The sequence below is a fragment of the Salmo salar genome, chromosome ssa18, assembly GCF_905237065.1.
Source record: "Salmo salar chromosome ssa18, Ssal_v3.1, whole genome shotgun sequence".
In the NCBI taxonomy this organism is placed as follows: domain Eukaryota; kingdom Metazoa; phylum Chordata; class Actinopteri; order Salmoniformes; family Salmonidae; genus Salmo; species Salmo salar.
In genome coordinates, this window is record NC_059459.1 from 48288009 (window position 1) to 48310033 (window position 22025).

Below are 22025 nucleotides of genomic sequence, written 5' to 3' on the forward strand. Positions count from 1 at the left end.
GGCCAGGAGGCCGCTAGCCAGGTATAGAATCAGCATTACATCACCATGTGGCTGTCGACGGCCAGGAGGCCGCTGGCCAGGTATAGAATCAGCATTACGTCATCATGTGGCTGTCGACAGGGTCAAGAGGCCGCTAGCCAGGTATAGAATCAGCATTACGTCATCATGTGGCTGTCGACAGGGCCAGGAGGCCGCTAGCCAGGTATAGAATCAGCATTACGTCATGTGGCTGGTTTTGATTGACTAGATCTATACATTTTAGTTTTAGTTGACACTCTATGTGCAGTAACTACTGACATTTTAGTCTATTAAGCAAACTGGTTTACATACATTTAATAAAATAATTACTTTGTATTGTTCCGTATTGAGAATAGCTGTTATTTCCTCCCCACCAGGCCTATAAAGCCAGGAGACATCCTTCCTCCAGAGACTGGCCGGGAGGTGGCCAAGGAGCTGGGCATCTCCTACTATGAGACCAGTGTTTTCGACCAATTTGGCGTCAAGGACATCTTCGACAACGCCATTCGAGCAGCGCTCATCTCCCGTCGACACCTGCAGTTCTGGAAGTCCCATCTCCGGAAGGTCCAGAAGCCACTCCTCCAGGCGCCCTTCCTGCCACCCAAAGCACCGCCCCCTCTCATCAAGATTCCAGAGTGTTTCGTCAACAACAGGGAGGGTCCTGGCCTCCTATTGGACAGTCCTCTGTGTGCTGACGTCATGTTCATCCTCCAGGACCACATCCACATCTTCGCCCACAAGATCTACCTCTCCACCTCCTCCTCCAAGTTTTATGACCTGTTCCAGGTAGTGTCTCTTTGCCTGGTTCCTCTCTAGGTTCCTCTCTAGGTTCCATCCTTCTAGGTTTTGATTCCTAGCCACTGTGCTTCTGCCTCTGCATTTCTTGCTCTCTGTGGTTTCCGGCTGGGTTTCTGTAGAGCACTGTGTGACATAAAAGAAAAACGTTATAAATGTGATTGTTTCCAGATGGACTTCAGTGACGAGTCCCAGTGCCTGGTGGTGACGGAGCGACATGCCCGGGACTCTCTCCTCAGGACCCTTAGTCTGGACACAGATGAGGACGTGGCTGTGCTCCCCAACCACTCCCCCTGCTCCCTCAGGGCCTCTAAGAGTGACGGCACCCTGAAGATGATGAGCTTCTCTGGTAAGCACCGTCGCACCAAGCTGTCCTTGGCCTCCTGGAGCAAGGCCTTCTACAGCATCCACAAGGAGAGCGTGACCAACCCCGTGACGGGCTCCCCGGCTCACATGACGGTGGTGAAGATGGACTACTCCATCCAGCTGGGTCCGTTCAGTGCCGTGTTGAAGTTCCTCTACACTGGGGAGCTGGATGAAGAGGAGCGGGATCTGATGAAGATCGCCCAGATCGCGGAGGTCCTGGAGGTGTTTGACCTGAGGATGATGGTGGAGAACATCATGAACCGTGAGGGCTTCATGAACCAGGAGATCACCAAGGCCTTCCACGTCAGGAAATCCAACCGCATCAAGGAGTGTCTCAACAAGAACACCTTCACAGGTAAACCATGCTGCATCATAGATCAAAGTGTTTTGTGTTCTTGATGAGAGAGAATGTATCTGTTGCTTTTGAAATGTATTGACTAGGAAGTTATCATGTGTTTGGAACTTTGGATGGGGTTGATGTGATGTGTTCTGTTGTGTTTCTCTGGCGAACATGTCACCTTCAGGTTGTTGTTATAATGTCTCAGATGTCACCTTCAGGTTGTTGTTATAATGTCTCAGACGTCACCTTCAGGTTGTTGTTATAACGTCTCAGACATCACCTTCAGGTTGTTGTTATAATATCTCAGATGTCACCTTCAGGTTGTTGTTATAATGACTCAGACGTCACCTTCAGGTTGTTGTTATAATGTCTCAGACGTCACCTTCAGGTTGTTGTTATAATGTCTCAGACGTCACCTTCAGGTTGTTGTTATAATGTCTCAGACGTCACCTTCAGGTTGTTGTTATAATGTCTCAGATGTCACCTTCAGGTTGTTGTTATCCTGTTATGGCTAGGGGGCAGTATTTTCACGGCCGGAAAAAAAACATACCCGATTTAATCTGATTATTATTCCTGCCCAGAAACTAGAATATGCATATAATTATTGGCTTTGGATAGAAAACACCCTAAAGTTTCTAAAACTGTTTGAATGGTGTCTGTGAGTATAACAGAACTCATATGGCAGGCAAAAACCTGAGAAGATTCCATACAGGAAGTGACCTGTCTGACAAGTTCTTGTTCATCTTGGCTCTTTTTATTGAAGACTGAGGATCTTTGCTGTAACGTGACACTTCCTACGGCTCCCATAGGCTCTCAGAACCCGGGAAAAAGCTGAATGATATCGAGGCAGCCTCTGGCTGAAACACATTATCGCCTTTGGTAAGTGGCCGATCAGAGGACAATGGGCTTAGGCGCGTGCACGAGTCGACCCCATGCTTTATTTTCTTTCGTCTTTTTACCTAAACGCAGATTCCCAGTCGGAATATTATCGCTTTTTTACGAGAAAATTGGCATAAAAATTGATTTTAAACAGCGGTTGACATGCTTCGAAGTACGGTAATGGAATATTTAGAATTCTTTTGTCACTAAATGATCGTGCTCGTCACCCTTCTTTACCATTCGGATAGTGTCTTGAACGCACGAACAAAACGCCGCTATTTGGATATAACAATGGATTATTTGGGACCAAACCAACATTTGTTATTGAAGTAGAAGTCCTGGGAGTGCATTCTGACGAAGAACAGCAAAGGTAATAACATTTTTCTTATAGTAAATCTGACTTTGGTGAGTGCTAAACTTGCTGGGTGTCTAAATAGCTAGCCCTGTGATGCCGGGCTATCTACTGAGAATATTGCAAAATGTGCTTTCACCGAAAAGCTATTTTAAAATCGGACATAGCGAGTGCATAGAGGAGTTCTGTATCTATAATTCTTAAAATAATTGTTATGTTTTTTGTGAACGTTTATCGTGAGTAATTTAGTAAATTCACCGGAAGTTTGCGGGGGGTATGCTAGTTCTGAACGTCACATGCTAATGTTAAAAGCTGGTTTTTGATATAAATATGAACTTGATTGAACAAAACATGCATGTATTGTATAACATAATGTCCTAGGGGTGTCATCTGATGAAGATCATCAAAGGTTAGTGCTGCATTTAGCTGTGGTTTGGATTTATGTGACATTATATGCTAGCTTTCTGGCTGGGTACTCTGCTGACATAATCTAATGTTTTGCTTTCGTTGTAAAGCCTTTTTGAAATCAGACAGTGTGGTTAGATAAAGGAGAGTCTTGTCTTTAAAATGGTGTAAAATAGTCATATGTTTGAAAAATTGAAGTTTTTGTATTTTTGAGGAATTTGTAATTCGCGCCACGCCCATCATTGGCTATTGGAGCAGGTGTTCCGCTAGCGGAACGTCTAGATGTAAGAGGTTATAATGTCTCAGACGTCACCTTCAGGTTGTTATAACGTCTCAGACGTCACCTTCAGGTTGTTGTTATAACGTCTCAGACGTCACCTTCAGGTTGTTGTTATAACGTCTCAGACGTCACCTTCAGGTTGTTGTTATAACGTCTCAGACGTCACCTTCAGGTTCTTGTTATAACGTCTCAGACGTCACCTTCAGGTTCTTGTTATAACGTCTCAGACGTCACCTTCAGGTTGGTGTTATGTCTCTGTCTCAGACGTCACCTTCAGGTTGTTGTTATGTCTCTCTGTCTCAGACGTCACCTTCAGGTTGGAGGATGGAACCATCAATGCTCACAGACCTCTGCTCATCTCCTCCTGTGATTGGATGGCTGCTGTGTTCGGAGGGTCCTTCATGGAGAGTGCCAACAACGAGGTGAGTCTACGGCACAGAGTAATATCTAGTGTTGGGGTTCGGCTGCTGTGTTGGGTGGATCCTTCATGGAGAGTTAACGAGTCTACAGCACAGTCTGGGTTAGGGATATGTTTGTCCCAAATGGCACCCTATTCCATATGTAGTAATCTACTTTTCACCAGGGTCTTTTACTTACAAGCAAACACTAAAACAGGAAGTACCAGTCAGGAGTTTAACACATCAGCCACTGGCTTCATTAATAATTACATTGACTAAGTCATCCCCACGGTGACAGTATGTAGATATCCCAACCAGAAGCCATGGATTACTGGCAGCATGCAAACTGAGTTTAAGGCTAGAGCTGCCGCTTTCAAGGAGCGGGACACTAACCTGGACGCTTATAAGAAATCCCGCTACGAACCATCAAACAGCCACAGCGTAAATGGAGGACTAAAATCGAATCCTACTACACCGGCTCTGACGCTTGTCGGATGTGGCAGGGTTTGCAAAGTATCACGGATTACAAAGGGTAAACCCAGCCGCGAGCTGTCCAGTGACGCCTACCAGACAAGCGAAATACCTTCTATGGTCACTTTGAGGAAAGTAACGCTGAACCATGCATGAGAGCACCAGCTGTTCCCGACAACTGTGTGATCACGCCCTCCGTAGCCGATGTGAGTAAGACCTTTTAAACAGGTTAACATTCAGACGGATTACCAGGACTCAGAGCATTCGCTGACCAACTGGCAAGTGTCTTCACTGATATTGTCAACCTCTCCCAGAACCAGTCTGTAATACCTTTTTATTTATTTATTTCACCTTTATTTAACCAGGTAGGCAAGTTGAGAACAAGTTTTCATTTACAATTGCGACCTGGCCAAGATAAAGCAAAGCAGTTCGACAACATACAACAACACAGAGTTACACATGGAGTAAAACAAACATACAGTCAATAATACAGTATAAAAATAAGTCTATATACAATGTGAGCAAATGAGGTGAGATAAGGGAGGTAAAGGCAAAAAAATCCATGGTGGCAAAGTAAATACAATATAGCAAGTAAAACACTGAAATGGTAGATTTGTAGTAGAAGAAAGTGCAAAGTAGAAATAGAGATAATGGGGTGCAAAGGAGCAAAATAAAATAAATACAGTAGGGGAAGAGGTAGTTGTTTGGGGTAAATTATAAATGGGCTATGTACAGGTGCAGTGATCTGTGAGCTGCTCTGACAGCTGGTGCTTATACCTACAGTGCCTTCAGAAAGTATTCACACCCCTTGACTTTTTCCACAGTTTGTTGTGAATTAAAATGGATTAAATTTAGATGTTGTCACTGGCCTAAACACAAAATCCCATAATGTCGAAGTGGAGTAATGTTTTTAGAAATGTTTATACATTTAATTAAAGACGAAAAGCTGAAATGTATCAATAAGTATTAAACCCCTTTTGTTAAAGAAATTATAATTCAAATTAAATGAAAGCTGTAACAACAATCTGGAATAAGTCAATGGGGTATGAATACTTTCTGAAGGCACTGTGCATGTTTCAAACAGACCACCATAGTCCCTGTACCCAAGAATGCCAAGGTAACCTGCACTCACATTCGTAGCCATGAAGTGCTTTGAAGGGCTGTTCATGGCTCATATCAACACCATCATCATAGAAACCCTAGACCCACTCCACACTGCCCTCTCCCACCCGGACAAAAGGAACACCCACAGTGCTTTCGGAAAGTATTCAGACCCCTCGACTTTTTACACTTTTTTGTTACGTTAAATAATGTTTTTCCTCATCAATCTACACACAATATCCTATAATGACAAAAGCGAAAATAATATTTTTTATTTATTTTATTGCACATTTATACAAAATTAAATATAGAAATACCTTATTTACATAAGTATTCAGACCCTTTGCTATGAAACTCGAAATTGAGCTCAGGTGCATCCTGTTTGCATTGATCATCCTTGAGATTTTTCTACAACTTGATTGGAGTCCACCTGTGGTAAATTCAATTGATTGGACATGATTTGGAAAGCCACACACCTGACCAGGATCCATAGGTAATACCAGGATCCATAGATAATATAGGGAATGGGATGTTGTCTCCAGTTGACCAGGATCCATAGGGAATATGGGATGTTGTCTCCAGTTGACCAGGATCCATAGGGAATATGGGATTTTGACCAGGATCCATAGGGAATATAGGGAATGGGATGTTGTCTCCAGTTGACCAGGATCCATAGTGATTATGGGATGTTGACCATGATCCATAGGGAATATGGTATGTTGACCACGATCCATAGGGAATATGGGATGTTGTCTCCAGTTGACCAGGATCCATAGGGAATATGGGATGTCTCCAGTTGACCAGGATCAATAGGGAATATGGGATGTTGTCTCCAGTTCACCAGGATCCATAGGGAATGTGGGATGTTGACCAGGATCCATAGGGAATAGGGGATGTTGACCAGGATCCATAGGGAATAGGGGATGTTGTCTCCAGTTGACCAGGATCCATAGGGAATATGGGATGTTGACCAGGATCCATAGGGAATATGGAATGTTTTCTCCCGTTGACCAGGATCCATAGGGAATATGGGATGTTGACCAGGATCCATAGGGAATAGGGGATGTTGACCAGGATCCATAGGGAATAGGGGATGTTGTCCAGGATCCATAGGGAATAGGGGATGTTGTCTCCAGTTGACCTGGATCCATAGGGAATAGGGGATGTTGACCAGGATCCATAGGGAATAGGGGATGTTGACCAGGATCCATATGGAATGGGGGATGTTGTCTCCAGTTGACCAGGATCCATAGGGAATAAGGGATTTTGACCAGGATCCATAGGGGATGTTGACCATGATCCATAGGGGATGTTGACCAGGATCCATAGGGAATATGGGATATTGACCAGGATCCATAGGGAATATGGGATGTTTTCTCCAGTTGACCAGGATCCATAGGGAATATGGGATGTTGTCCAGGATCCATTGGGAATATGGGATGTTGACCAGGATCCATAGGGAATATGGGATGTTGACCAGGATCCATAGGGAACAGGGGATGTTGCCCAGGATCCATAGGGGATGTTGACCAGGATCCATAGGGAATAGGGGAGGTTGTCCAGGATTCATAGGGAATAGGGGATGTTGTCCAGGATCCATAGGGAATAGAGGATGTTGTCTCCAGTTGACCAGGATCCATAGGGAATATGGGATGTTGACCAGGACCCATAGGGAATAGGGGATGTTGACCAGGATCCATAGGGAATAGGGGATGTTGACCAGGATCCATAGGGAATAGGGGATGTTGACCAGGATCCATAGGGAATATGGGATGTTGACCAGGATCCATAGGGAATAAGGGATGTTGTCTCCAGTTGACCAGGATCCATAGGGAATATTGGATGTTGACCAGGATCCATAGGGAATATGGGATGGTGTCTCCAGTTGACCAGGATCCATAGGGAATAGGGGATGTTGTCCAGGATCCATAGGGAATATGGGATGTTGACCAGGATCCATAGGGAATAGGGGATGTTGTCCAGGATCCATAGGAAAAATGGGATGTTGTCTCCAGTTGACCAGGATCCATAGGGAATACGGGATGTTGACCAGGATCCATAGGGAATTGGGGATGTTGACCAGGATCCATAGGGAATAGGGGATGTTGACCAGGATCCATAAGGAATAGGGGATGTTGACCAGGATCCATAGGGAATAGGGGATGTTGACCAGGATCCATAGGGAATAGGGGATGTTGACCAGGATCCATAGGGAATAGGGGATGTTGACCAGGATCCATAGGGAATAGGGGATGTTGACCAGAATCCATAGGGAATAGGGGATGTTGACCAGGATCCATAGGGAATATGGGATGTTGTCTCCAGTTGACCAGGATCCATAGGGAATAGGGGATGTTGACCAGGATCCATAGGGAATAGGGGATGTTGTCCAGGATCCATAGGGAATAGGGGATATTGTCTCCAGTTGACCAGGATCCATAGGGAATAGGGGATGTTGACCAGGATCCATAGGGAATAGGGGATGTTGACCAGGATCCATAGGGGATAGGGGATGTTGTCTCCAGTTGACCAGGATCCATAGGGAATAGGGGATGTTGACCAGGATCCATAGGGAATATGGGATGTTGACCAGGATCCATAGGGAATAGGGGATGTTGTCTCCAGTTGACCAGGATTCATAGGGAATATGGGATTTTGACCAGGGTCCATAGGGAATATGGGGTGTTGACCAGGATCCATAGGGAATATGGGATGTTGACCAGGATCCATAGGTAATAGGGGATGTTGACCAGGATCCATAGGGAACATGGGATGTTGACCAGGATCCATAGGGATAAGGGGATGTTGTCCAGGATCCATAGGGGATGTTTTCCAGGATCCATAGGGAATAGGGGATGTTGTCCAGGATCCATAGGGAATATGGGATGTTGTCCAGGATCCATAGGGAATAGGGGATGTTGTCCAGGATCCATAGGGAATAGGGGATGTTGACCAGGATCCATAGGGAATAGGGGATGTTGACCAGGATCCATAGGGAATATGGGATGTTGACCAGGATCCATAGGGAAAAGGGGATGTTGTCCAGGATCCATAGGGGATGTTTTCCAGGATCCATAGGGAATAGGGGATGTTGTCCAGTATCCATAGGGAATATGGGATGTTGTCCAGGATCCATAGGGAATAGGGGATGTTGTCCAGGATCCATAGGGAATAGGGGATGTTGACCAGGATCCATAGGGAATATCGGATGTTGTCTCCAGTTGACCAGGATCCATAGGGAATAGGGGATGTTGACCAGGATCCATAGGGAATATGGGATGTTGTCTCCAGTTGACCAGGATCCATAGGGAATATGGGATGTTGACCAGGATCCATAGGGAATATGGGATGTTGACCAGGATCCATAGGGAATATGGGATGTTGACCAGGATCCATAGGGAATATGGGATGTTGTCCAGGATCCATAAGGAATAGGGATGTTGTCTCCAGTTGACCAGGATCCATAGGGAATAGGGGATGTTGTCTCCAGTTGACCAGGATCCATAGGGAATAGGGGATGTTGTCTCCAGTACATTGATTAAACCCCAGGTAGCAGTAAGAACAGTGACATGACAGGTTCATCAGAGTAACGAGTAAAAATAGACGTCATTTAGAGATCTTTAAATAGCCATTAGGACAAGGACACCGTCTGAACACAGAGTCCTGTTCTGTTACACTGCTAACAGGCTAACAGGCTAACACTACCTCTCTCTGAACACAGAGTCCTGTTCTGTTTCACTGCTCTCAGGCTAACAGGCTAACAGGCTAACACTACCTCTCTCTGAACACAGGCTAACAGGCTAACACTACCTCTCTCTGAACAGAGTCCTGTTCTGTTTCACTGCTCTCAGGCTAACAGGCTAACAGGCTAAAACTACCTCTCTCTGAACACAGTCCTGCCTGTTCTGTTTCACTGCTCTCAGGCTAGCAGGCTAACAGGCTAACACTACCTCTCTCTTTGACCATGGGGACATCTTTATTTTAGTGTGGTAGCTAGCTACAACCCGGCATCCTAGTTTCTACAGAGCCTCTGTAGTCTCTGCTGCTAGTCTTTACAGAGCCTCTGTAGTCTCTGCTGCTAGTCTTTACAGAGCCTCTGTAGTCTCTGCTGCTAGTCTTTACAGACCCTCTGTAGTCTCTGCTGCTAGTCTTTACAGAGCCTCTGTAGACTCTACCGCTAGTCTTTACAGAGCCTCTGTAGTCTCTACTGCTAGTCTTTACAGAGCCCCTGTAGTCTCTACTGCTAGTCTTTACAGACCCTCTGTAGTCTCTCCTGCTAGTCTCTAAAGAGCCTCTGTAGTCTCTACTGCTAGTCTTTACAGAGCTTCTACTGCTAGTCTTTACAGAGCCTCTGTAGTCTCTAATGCTAGTCTTTACAGAGCCTCTGTAGTCTCTACTGCTAGTCTTTACAGACCCTCTGTAGTCTCTACTGCTAGTCTTTACAGAGCCTCTGTAGTCTCTACTGCTAGTCTTTACAGACCCTCTGTAGTCTCTACTGCTAGTCTTTACAGACACTCTGTAGTCTCTACTGCTAGTCTTTACAGAGCCTCTGTAGGCTCTACTGCTAGTCTCTACAGAGCATCTGTAGTCTCTACTGCTAGTCTTTACAAACCCTCTGTAGTCTCTACTGCTAGTCTCTACAGAGCCTCTGTAGTCTCTACTGCTAGTTTCTACAGAGCCTCTGTAGTCTCTACTGCTAGTCTCTCCAGAGCCTCTGTAGTCTCTACTGCTAGTCTCTACAGACCCTCTGTAGTCTCTGCTGCTAGTCTTTACAGAGCCTCTGTAGTCTCTACCGCTAGTCTTTACAGAGCCTCTGTAGTCTCTACCGCTAGTCTTTACAGAGCCTCTGTAGCCTCTACTGCTAGTCTTTACAGACCCTCTGTAGTCTCTACTGCTAGTCTTTACAGACCCTCTGTAGTCTCTACTGCTAGTCTTTACAGACCCTCTGTAGTCTCTACTGCTAGTTTTACAGAGCCTCTGTAGTCTCTACTGCTAGTCTCTACAGAGCATCTGTAGTCTCTACTGCTAGTCTCTACAGAGCATCTGTAGTCTCTACTGCTAGTCTTTACAAACCCTCTGTAGTCTCTCCTGCTAGTCTCTACAGAGCCTCTGTAGTCTCTACTGCTAGTCTTTACAGAGCCTCTGTAGTCTCTACTGCTAGACTCTACAGAGCCTCTGTAGTCTCTACTGCTAGTCTTTACAAACCCTCTGTAGTCTCTCCTGCTAGTCTCTACAGAGCCTCTGTAGTCTCTACTGCTAGTCTTTACAGAGCCTCTGTAGTCTCTACTGCTAGACTCTACAGAGCCTCTGTAGTCTCTACTGCTGGTCTTTACAAACCCTCTGTAGTCTCTACTGCTAGTCTTTACGTAGCCTCTGTGGTCTCTACTGCTAGTCTTTACTGACCCTCTGTAGTCTCTACTGCTAGTCTTTACAGACCCTCTGTAGTCTCTGCTGCTAGTCTTTACAGACTCTCTGTAGTCTCTACCGCTAGTCTTTACTGACCCTTTGTAGTCTCTACTGCTAGTCTTTACAGAGCCTCTGTAGTCTCTACCGCTAGTCTTTACAGAGCCTCTGTAGTCTCTACTGGTAGTCTCTACCGCTAGTCTCTACAGAGCCTCTGTAGTCTCTACTGCTAGTCTCTACAGAGCCTCTGTAGTCTCTACTGCTAGTCTCTACAGAGCCTCTGTAGTCTCTACTGCTAGTCTCTACAGAGCCTCTGTAGTCTCTACCGCTAGTCTTTACAGACACTCTGTAGTCTTTACTGACAGTGTAACAGGGCATTTAGATGTTGTCAAATGATTTGTCTCTGTTCTTTCCTGTGTCTGTGTGTGTTTGTGTGTCTGTCTGCCTGTGTGTGTGTATCTGTGTGTGTATCTGTGTGTTTAGGTCTCGTTCCCAGGCACCAGTAGGGTGTGTATGCAGGCTGTTCTGGAGTATCTCTACACCAATCAGCTTTGTCCCATGGCAGAGCTGGACCCTATGGAGCTGACGGCCCTGGCTGACAGACTCTGTCTCCCCAGACTGACCGCTCTGACAGGTACTGACCATAACCCTGGTTAACAGACTGTCTCCCCCAGACTGACCATAACCCTGGTTAACAGACTGTCTCCCCAGACTGACCATAACCCTGGTTAACAGACTGCCTCCCCAGACTGACTGCTCTGCCCAGAACCATCTGTTTAGAGATTTGGGCTTTTAGAATGTAGAATATTGTTCTAATACTAGACCCTCAGTTACATAGCATTCAATATCCCCATGTAATGTCAATGGGGAGATAACATGGCTGCTGTGCATCACAATGCAGAACTCCCATGTTCCTAACTCACTAAGGGGGTGTTCCTACATTGGCTCCAATGTGTGAATGCGCTCAGTGCAGTCTGGGTCATTCATAAATTCATAGCGTCTAAATCCACTGGCTGAGGAGCAGGGTTGATCAGGACACTGGCTGAGGAGCAGGGTTGATCAGGACACTGGCTGAGGAGCAGGGTCGATCAGAACGCTGGCTGAGGAGCAGGGTCGATCAGGGGACACTGGCTGAGGAGCAGGGTCAATCAGGGGACACTGGCTGAGGAGCAGGGTCGATCAGGGGACACTGGCTGAGGAGCAGGGTCGATCAGGGGACACTGGCTGAGGAGCAGGGTCGATCAGGGGACACTGGCTGAGGAGCAGGGTCGATCAGGGGACACTGGCTGAGGAGCAGGGTCGATCAGGGGAGGGTCGATCAGGGGACACTGGCTGAGGAGCAGGGTCGATCAGGGGACACTGGCTGAGGAGCAGGGTCGATCAGGGGACACTGGCTGAGGAGCAGGGCCGATCAGGGGACACTGGCTGAGGAGCAGGGCCGATCAGGGGACACTGGCTGAGGAGCAGGGCCGATCAGGGGACACTGGCTGAGGAGCAGGGCCGATCAGGGGACACTGGCTGAGGAGCAGGGCCGATCAGGGGACACTGGCTGAGGAGCAGGGCCGATCAGGGGACACTGGCTGAGGAGCAGGGTCGATCAGGGGACACTGGCTGAGGAGCAGGGTCGATCAGGGGACACTGGCTGAGGAGCAGGGTCGATCAGGGGACACTGGCTGAGGAGCAGGGCCGATCAGGGGACACTGGCTGAGGAGCAGGGCCGATCAGGACACTGGCTGAGGAGCAGGGCCGATCAGGACACTGGCTGAGGAGCAGGGCCGATCAGGACACTGGCTGAGGAGCAGGGCCGATCAGGACACTGGCTGAGGAGCAGGGCCGATCAGGACACAGGCTGAGGAGCAGGGCCGATCAGGGGACACAGGCTGAGGAGCAGGGCCGATCAGGGGACACTGGCTGAGGAGCAGGGCCGATCAGGGGACACTGGCTGAGGAGCAGGGCCGATCAGGGGACACTGGCTGAGGAGCAGGGCCGATCAGGGGACACTGGCTGAGGAGCAGGGCCGATCAGGGGACACTGGCTGAGGAGCAGGGCCGATCAGGGGACACTGGCTGAGGAGCAGGGCCGATCAGGGGACACTGGCTGAGGAGCAGGGTCGATCAGGGGACACTGGCTGAGGAGCAGGGTCGATCAGGGGACACTGGCTGAGGAGCAGGGTCGATCAGGGGACACTGGCTGAGGAGCAGGGTCGATCAGGGGACACTGGCTGAGGAGCAGGGCCGATCAGGGGACACTGGCTGAGGAGCAGGGCCGATCAGGGGACACTGGCTGAGGAGCAGGGCCGATCAGGACACTGGCTGAGGAGCAGGGCCGATCAGGACACTGGCTGAGGAGCAGGGCCGATCAGGACACTGGCTGAGGAGCAGGGCCGATCAGGGGACACTGGCTGAGGAGCAGGGCCGATCAGGGGACACTGGCTGAGGAGCAGGGCCGATCAGGGGACACTGGCTGAGGAGCAGGGCCGATCAGGACACAGGCTGAGGAGCAGGGCCGATCAGGGGACACTGGCTGAGGAGCAGGGCCGATCAGGGGACACTGGCTGAGGAGCAGGGTCGATCAGGGGACACTGGCTGAGGAGCAGGGTCGATCAGGGGACACTGGCTGAGGAGCAGGGTCGATCAGGGGACACTGGCTGAGGAGCAGGGTCGATCAGGGGACACTGGCTGAGGAGCAGGGTCGATCAGGGGACACTGGCTGAGGAGCAGGGCCGATCAGGGGACACTGGCTGAGGAGCAGGGCCGATCAGGGGACACTGGCTGAGGAGCAGGGCCGATCAGGGGACACTGGCTGAGGAGCAGGGCCGATCAGGGGACACTGGCTGAGGAGCAGGGTCGATCAGGGGACACTGGCTGAGGAGCAGGGTCGATCAGGGGACACTGGCTGAGGAGCAGGTTCGATCAGGGGACACTGGCTGAGGAGCAGGGTCGATCAGGGGACACTGGCTGAGGAGCAGGGCCGATCAGGACACTGGCTGAGGAGCAGGGCCGATCAGGACACTGGCTGAGGAGCAGGGCCGATCAGGACACTGGCTGAGGAGCAGGGCCGATCAGGACACTGGCTGAGGAGCAGGGCCGATCAGGACACAGGCTGAGGAGCAGGGCCGATCAGGGGACACTGGCTGAGGAGCAGGGCCGATCAGGGGACACTGGCTGAGGAGCAGGGCCGATCAGGGGACACTGGCTGAGGAGCAGGGCCGATCAGGGGACACTGGCTGAGGAGCAGGGCCGATCAGGGGACACTGGCTGAGGAGCAGGGCCGATCAGGGGACACTGGCTGAGGAGCAGGGCCGATCAGGGGACACTGGCTGAGGAGCAGGGTCGATCAGGGGACACTGGCTGAGGAGCAGGGTCGATCAGGGGACACTGGCTGAGGAGCAGGGTCGATCAGGGGACACTGGCTGAGGAGCAGGGTCGATCAGGGGACACTGGCTGAGGAGCAGGGTCGATCAGGGGACACTGGCTGAGGAGCAGGGCCGATCAGGGGACACTGGCTGAGGAACAGGGCCGATCAGGACACTGGCTGAGGAGCAGGGCCGATCAGGACACTGGCTGAGGAGCAGGGCCGATCAGGACACTGGCTGAGGAGCAGGGCCGATCAGGACACTGGCTGAGGAGCAGGGCCGATCAGGGGACACTGGCTGAGGAGCAGGGCCGATCAGGGGACACTGGCTGAGGAGCAGGGCCGATCAGGGGACACTGGCTGAGGAGCAGGGCCGATCAGGGGACACTGGCTGAGGAGCAGGGCCGATCAGGGGACACTGGCTGAGGAGCAGGGCCGATCAGGGGTACTGGCTGAGGAGCAGGGCCGATCAGGGGACACTGGCTGAGGAGCAGGGCCGATCAGGGGACACTGGCTGAGGAGCAGGGTCTATCAGGGGACACTGGCTGAGGAGCAGGGTCGATCAGGGGACACTGGCTGAGGAGCAGGGCCGATCAGGGGACACTGGCTGAGGAGCAGGGCCGATCAGGGGACACTGGCTGAGGAGCAGGGTCGATCAGGGGACACTGGCTGAGGAGCAGGGTCGATCAGGGGACACTGGCTGAGGAGCAGGGTCGATCAGGGGACACTGGCTGAGGAGCAGGGTCGATCAGGGGACACTGGCTGAGGAGCAGGGTCGATCAGGGGACACTGGCTGTGGAGCAGGGTCGATCAGGGGACACTGGCTGAGGAGCAGGGTCGATCAGGGGACACTGGCTGAGGAGCAGGGCCGATCAGGGGACACTGGCTGAGGAGCAGGGTCGATCAGGACACACTGGCTGAGGAGCAGGGCCGATCAGGACACTGGCTGAGGCGCAGGGTCCTTTGTCTCCTAGCTCTGTGTACTTTGTGTACTCTGACTCTGCACCAGTTGGGAGATTCAGACGTGTATTTGTACCTGTCTCATTTGTAGTTAGGGTATTACTACAGTATTAAAACTGTAAGTACAGTGCTGCGTTAGCTGGGATTGCATACTGCTGGAGTGAACCCTTTTTTAAGCCCTTCTGTATTGTTTTTCTTGCGTGCCTTGTGACCGTGAAGCATCATCTATAGAATATTGCTTTCAACTCGGGTTCTGAAACTCTGTATAGTTTTTTTATAAAGGTTGTCTGAAGATGTTTCTACTGTCTGCTCCACAGAACACTATGCTGTGAGTGAGCTGGTGAAAGCCTCCAAAGATGGACAGGATATAGACGGCGAGGTACTCACCTATCTGGAACTGGCTCAGGTTGGTTTACTAGAACAGGATATAGAAAGAGAGGTACTTACCTATCTGGCTCAGGTTGGTTTACTAGAACAGGATATAGACGGAGAGGTACTCACCTATCTGGAACTGGCTCAGGTTGGTTTACTAGAACAGGATATAGACAGAGAGGTACTCACCTATCTGGCTCAGGTTGGTTTACTAGAACAGGATATAGACGGAGAGGTACTCACCTATCTGGAACTGGCTCAGGTTGGTTTACTAGAACAGGATATAGAAAGAGAGGTACTTACCTATCTGGCTCAGGTTGGTTTACTAGAGCAGGATATAGACGGAGAGGTACTCACCTATCTGGAACTGGCTCAGGTTGGTTTACTAGAACAGGATATAGACAGAGAGGTACTCACCTATCTGGCTCAGGTTGGTTTACTAGAACAGGATATAGACGGAGAGGTACTCACCTATCTGGAACTGGCTCAGGTTGGTTTACTAGAACAGGATATAGACGGAGAGGTACTCACCTATCTGGAACTGGCTCAGGTTGGTTTACTAGAACAGGATATAGACGGAGAGGTACTCGCCTATCTGGAACTGGCTCAGGTTGGTTTACTAGAACAGGATATAGACAGAGAGGTATTCACCTATCTGGCTCAGGTTGGTTTACTAGAACAGGATATAGACAGAGAGATACTCACCTATCTGGCTCAGGTTGGTTTACTAGAACAGGATATACACAGAGAGGTATTCACCTATCTGGAACTGGCTCAGGTTGGTTTACTAGGACATGATATAGACGGAGAGGTACTCACCTATCTGGAACTGGCTCAGGTTGGTTTACTAGAACAGGATATAGAAAGAGAGGTACTTACCTATCTGGCTCAGGTTGGTTTACTAGAGCAGGATATAGACGGAGAGGTACTCACCTATCTGGAACTGGCTCAGGTTGGTTTACTAGAACAGGATATAGACAGAGAGGTACTCACCTATCTGGCTCAGGTTGGTTTACTAGAACAGGATATAGACGGAGAGGTACTCACCTATCTGGAACTGGCTCAGGTTGGTTTACTAGAACAGGATATAGACGGAGAGGTACTCACCTATCTGGAACTGGCTCAGGTTGGTTTACTAGAACAGGATATAGACGGAGAGGTACTCACCTATCTGGAACTGGCTCAGGTTGGTTTACTAGAACAGGATATAGACGGAGAGGTACTCGCCTATCTGGAACTGGCTCAGGTTGGTTTACTAGAACAGGATATAGACGGAGAGGTACTCGCCTATCTGGAACTGGCTCAGGTTGGTTTACTAGAACAGGATATAGACGGAGAGGTACTCACCTATCTGGAACTGGCTCAGGTTGGTTTACTAGAACAGGATATAGACGGAGAGGTACTCGCCTATCTGGAACTGGCTCAGGTTTGTTTACTAGAACAGGATATAGACAGAGAGGTATTCACCTATCTGGCTCAGGTTGGTTTACTAGAACAGGATATAGACAGAGAGATACTCACCTATCTGGCTCAGGTTGGTTTACTAGAACAGGATATACACAGAGAGGTATTCACCTATCTGGAACTGGCTCAGGTTGGTTTACTAGGACATGATATAGACGGAGAGGTACTCACCTATCTGGAACTGGCTCAGGTTGGTTTACTAGAACAGGATATATACAGAGAGGTACTCACCTATCTGTCTCAGGTTGGTTTACTAGAACAGGATATAGACAGAGAGGTACTCACCTATCTGGAACTGGCTCAGGTTGGTTTACTAGAACAGGATATAGGTGAGTACCTCTGTCTATCTGGCTCAGGTTGGTTTACTAGAACAGGATATAGACAGAGAGGTACTCACCTATGATTGTTCTGCAGTTTACATTTGGGGATGATTGTTCTACCGTTTTAAATGCATTTTCCTTTGTTTTTCTTCCAGTTCCATAATGCTAATCAGTTAGCAGCTTGGTGCTTACATCACATCTGCACTCACTACAACAATGTCTGTGCCAACTATCGCAAAGAGATCAAGGCCAAATCTGCAGGTGAGTTAATCGTCCGTTGGTTCTGATCAGCACACAACCGGCCATCACAATCAATGAAAGCTGAACACTGAACAATATGGTTTTGAACTTTTATTAATGTGTTTCCTGTCAGATAGTAAGGCATCATTGACTGTCTGCTGTTTTTTTTGTTATTACCTTTCAATTTGTGATTAACCTCTTGGGGCTATGTGGGACGCTAGCGTGCCACCCGCGGTGCACCCTATCAACAGCAGGTGCATTTCAAGAGCGGCAAATTTGAAACCAAATAAATGTCAAAATTCAAATTTTTCAAACATACAACTATCTTACACCCTTTGAAAGATAAACATCTCCTTAATCTAACCACGTTGTCCGATTTCAAAAAGGTTTTACGGCGAAAGCATAAAGTTAGATTATGTTAGGAGAGTACATTGACAATAGCTGTGTGTAATGTTTTGTCAATTCAAAGACAGGCGTCACCAAAACCATAAAACCAGCTAAAATGATGCACTAACCTTTGACAATCTCCATCAGATGACACTCCTAGGACATTATGTTAGACAATGCATGCATTTTTTGTTCTATCAAGTTCATATTTATATCCAAAAACAGCGTTTTACTATGGCGTTGATGTTCAGGAAATCGTTTCCCTCCAATAACCGGCAGTCAAGTCAGCACCACAAATTAAATAATTAAAATTAGAAAACATTGGTAAAATATTATATTGTCATTTAAAGAATTATAGATTTACATCTCTTGAACGCAATCGACTTGCCAGATTTAAAAATAACCTTACTGGGAAATCACACTTTGCAATAATCTGAGCACTGCGCCCAGAAAAATACGCTTTGCGATACAGACTGACCGCCATGTTGGAGAGATCTAAAATCGAAAATACTATGTAAATAATCCATTACCTTTGATTCTCTTCATCAGATGTCACTTCCAGGTATCCCAGGTCCATAAAGAATGTAATTTTGTTCAAAAAAGCTCATAATTTATGTCCAAAAAGCTCCGTGTTGTTAGCACATGATCTAAGCCCGCCGGACTTCACTTCATGAACGAGGGGAAAAAATATATTTACGTTCGTTCAAACATGTCAAACGTTGTATAGCATATATCATTAGTGCCTTTTTTAACTAGAACATGAATAATATTCAAGGTGGACGAATGCATTCTCTTTTAAAACGTATTGGAACGAGGGTACCCAACATGACCACGCGCGCCAGAGTCTAATCGGCCATCACCGTTCCAAGGCTCTTGTTCGGTCAGATCTCACAGTAGAAGACTCAAAACACTTTGTAAAGGCTGGTGACATCTAGTGGAAGCAATAGGAAGTGCCAAAACATTAATAAGCCCCTGTGTGTTTCAATGGCATAGGCTTAAAGGTAATTCAACACATCTGGTATCCACTTCCTGTCAGAATCTGTCTCAGGGTTTTGCCTGCCAAATGAGTTCTGTTATACTCACAGACACCATTCAAACAGTTTTAGAAACTTTAGGGTGTTTTCTATCCATATATAATAAGTATATGCATATTCTAGTTACTGGGTAGGATTAGTAACCAGATTAAATCGGGTACGTTTATTTATCCAGCCGTGAAAATACTGCCCCCTAGCTTCAACAGGTTAATGAAGACCTATAAAACAAGGTGAGGGGACTTCCTAACTAACCAGTGACCTTAATGGATCAATCAAGTCCAAGGGACGAGTGAAAACCTTCTATGGAATGAGTTTGCCACCTGTGTTCTATACTACCCAGTCTGTGGTCGCTATGCTACATGTTGTCTGATGGTCTGTCGATGTTGTGTTTCCCTCCCAGAGAACCAGGAGTATTTTGAGAAGCACCGCTGGCCCCCGGTGTGGTACCTGAAGGAGGAGGACCACTACCAGCGGGTGAAGAAGGAGAGGGAGAAAGAGGACGTGGTTCTCAACAAACACCACAGCAGACGACGTTGGTGCTTCTGGAGCACCTCCCCTGCCGTGGCCTGAGGGGAGGTCTGAGGAGGGTCTGGCCCAGCCCCAAACCGCCCAGGGAATCTGCGTCTGCCTCCTGTCCTCGTGCTTCAGCTTCTAACCCTGCACCCCGCAAAGAGGTCCCAACAACACACGCTGTACCGATGTTTTACTGTTAGATCATCTGAGCATTAAGACAGAAATGACGATGCACTGTCAGGTCCTACCCTCTTCTCTCTTGATGCACTGTCAGGTCCTACCCTTCTTCTCTTGATAATACACTGTCAGGTCCTACACTGTCAGGTCCTACCCTCTTCTCTTGATGCACTGTCAGGTCCTACCCCTCTTCTCTCTTGATACACTGTCAGGTCCTACCCTCTTCTCTTGATGAACTGTCAGGTCCTACCCTTCTTCTCTTGATGCACTGTCAGGTCCTACCCTTCTTCTCTTGATGCACTGTCAGGTCCTATCCTTCTTCTCTTGATAATACACTGTCAGGTCCTACACTGTCAGGTCCTACACTGTCAGGTCCTACCCTCTTCTCTTTATACACTGTCAGGTCCTACCCTTCTTCTCTTGATGCACTGTCAGGTCCTACCCTCTTCTCTTGATACACTGTCAGGTCCTACCCTCTTCTCTTTATGCACTGTCAGGTCCTACCCTCTTCTCTCTTGATGCACTGTCAGGTCCTACCCTCTTCTCTTTATGCACTGTCAGGTCCTACACTGTCAGGTCCTACCCTCTTCTCTTTATACACTGTCAGGTCCTACCCTCTTCTCTTTATACACTGCCAGGTCTTACCCTTCTTCTCTTGATGATGCACTGTCAGGTCCTACCCTTCTTCTCTTGATGATGCACTGTCAGGTCCTACCCTCTTCTCTTTATGCACTGTCACGTCCTACCCTTTCTGCTTGGGTCCACATGAATAACCTCCACACGGCAGGGCTCTACAGAGGGTCCATATTACTTGCGTATGCGCCTAAATATTTAGCTGTGCAACCTGGAATTTGAATTTATGTTACAATCTTTGTCGTCTGAGGAGGAAGAATCATCGGACCAAAATGCAGCGAATAAAGTGCTCATCTTCATATTTATTAAAGAACCACACTTAAACACAAAAACAGTCCCGTAACGTGCACTGACTATACAAGGAAACAACTACCCACAAAACCCATGAAGAAAAAATCCCTACTTAAAAATGATCTCTAATCAGAGGCAACGAGGATCAGCTGCCTCCAATTAGAGATCACCCCAAACATACACAACATAGAAATAGAAGAACTAGAAAGGATAACATAGAAATGGATAACATAGATCAAACCCAAAATCCCAAAACAAACACACCCCTGCCATGCCCTGACTATACTATAATAACAAAATAACCTCTTTACTGGTCAGGACGTGACAGTACCCCCACCCCCCCAAAGGTGCAGACCCCGAATGCACCTAAAAAACAACAACCAACAAAAAGAAACCCAAACATAAAGGGAGGGAAGGGAGGGTGGCCACCGTCACCGACGGTTCTTGTGCTACACCCCCCCTTCCCAATACTGCTGTAAGTTCTGGGTCGCAGGGCGTCTCTGGCGGCTCCGAGTCACAGGGCGTCTCTGGCGGCTCCGGGTCGCCGGGCATCTCTGGCGGCTCCGGGTCGCCGGGCGGCTCCGGGTAGCCGGGCGTCTCTGGCGGCTCCGGGTCACATGGCGACTCTGGTGGCTCCGGACTGGAGGGCGTCTCTGGCGGCTCCGGGTCGCAGGGCGTCTCTGGCGGCTCCGGGTCGCCGGGCGTCTCTGGCGGCTCCGGGTCGCCGGGCGGCTCCGGGTAGCCGGGCGTCTCTGGCGGCTCCGGGTCACATGGCGACTCTGGCGGCTCCGGACTGGAGGGCGTCTCTGGCGGCTCCGGGTCGCAGGGCGACTCTGGCGGCTCCGGACTGGAGGGCGTTTCTGGCGGCTCCGGGTCGCAGGGCGACTCTGGCGGCTCCGGACTGGAGGGAGTCTCTGGCGGCTCCGGACTGGAGGGCGTCTCTGGAGGCTCTGGACTGGAGGGCGTCTCTGGCGGCTCCGGACTGGAGGGCGTCTCTGGCGGCTCCGGGTCGCAGGGTGACTCTGGCGGCTCCGGACTGGAGGGCGTCTCTGGCGGCTCCGGGTCGCCGGGCGGCTCCGGGTAGCCGGGCGTCTCTGGCGGCTCCGGGTCGCAGGGCGTCTCTGGCGGCTCCGGACTGGAGGGCGGCTCTGGCGGCTCCGGGTCGCAGGGCGTCTCTGGCGGCTCCGGACTGGAGGGCGTCTCTGGCGGCTCCGGACAGGAGGGCGTCTCTGGAGGCTCCGGACTGGAGGGCGTCTCTGGCGGCTCCGGACTGGAGGGCGTCTCTGGAGGCTCCGGACTGGAGGGCGTCTCTGGCGGCTCCGGACTGGAGGGCGTCTCTGGCGGCTCCGGGTCGCAGGGCGTCTCTGGCGGCTCCGGGTCGCCGGGCGTCTCTGGCGGTTCCGGGTCGCAGGGCGTCTCTGGCGGCTCCGGGTCGCAGGAACTCTCTGGCGGCTCCGGACTGGAGGGCGTCT

The 22025-nt window shown here is 49.4% G+C and overlaps 1 protein-coding gene across 1 annotated transcript in view; it reads left to right on the plus strand.

Moving 5' to 3' along the window:
* rhobtb1 (Rho related BTB domain containing 1) overlaps positions 1-21372 on the plus strand; it is a 42905-nt gene extending 21533 nt beyond the window's left edge. The window contains exons 5-11 of the mRNA XM_045701200.1: positions 396-804; positions 985-1534; positions 3739-3857; positions 11292-11442; positions 15440-15528; positions 17434-17539; positions 19340-21372. Coding sequence (XP_045557156.1) covers positions 396-804; positions 985-1534; positions 3739-3857; positions 11292-11442; positions 15440-15528; positions 17434-17539; positions 19340-19509 — 1594 coding nt within the window. The 3' untranslated portion in view covers positions 19510-21372. The remainder of the gene's footprint in view (positions 1-395; positions 805-984; positions 1535-3738; positions 3858-11291; positions 11443-15439; positions 15529-17433; positions 17540-19339) is intronic.
* The last annotated feature ends 653 nt before the right edge of the window (positions 21373-22025 follow it).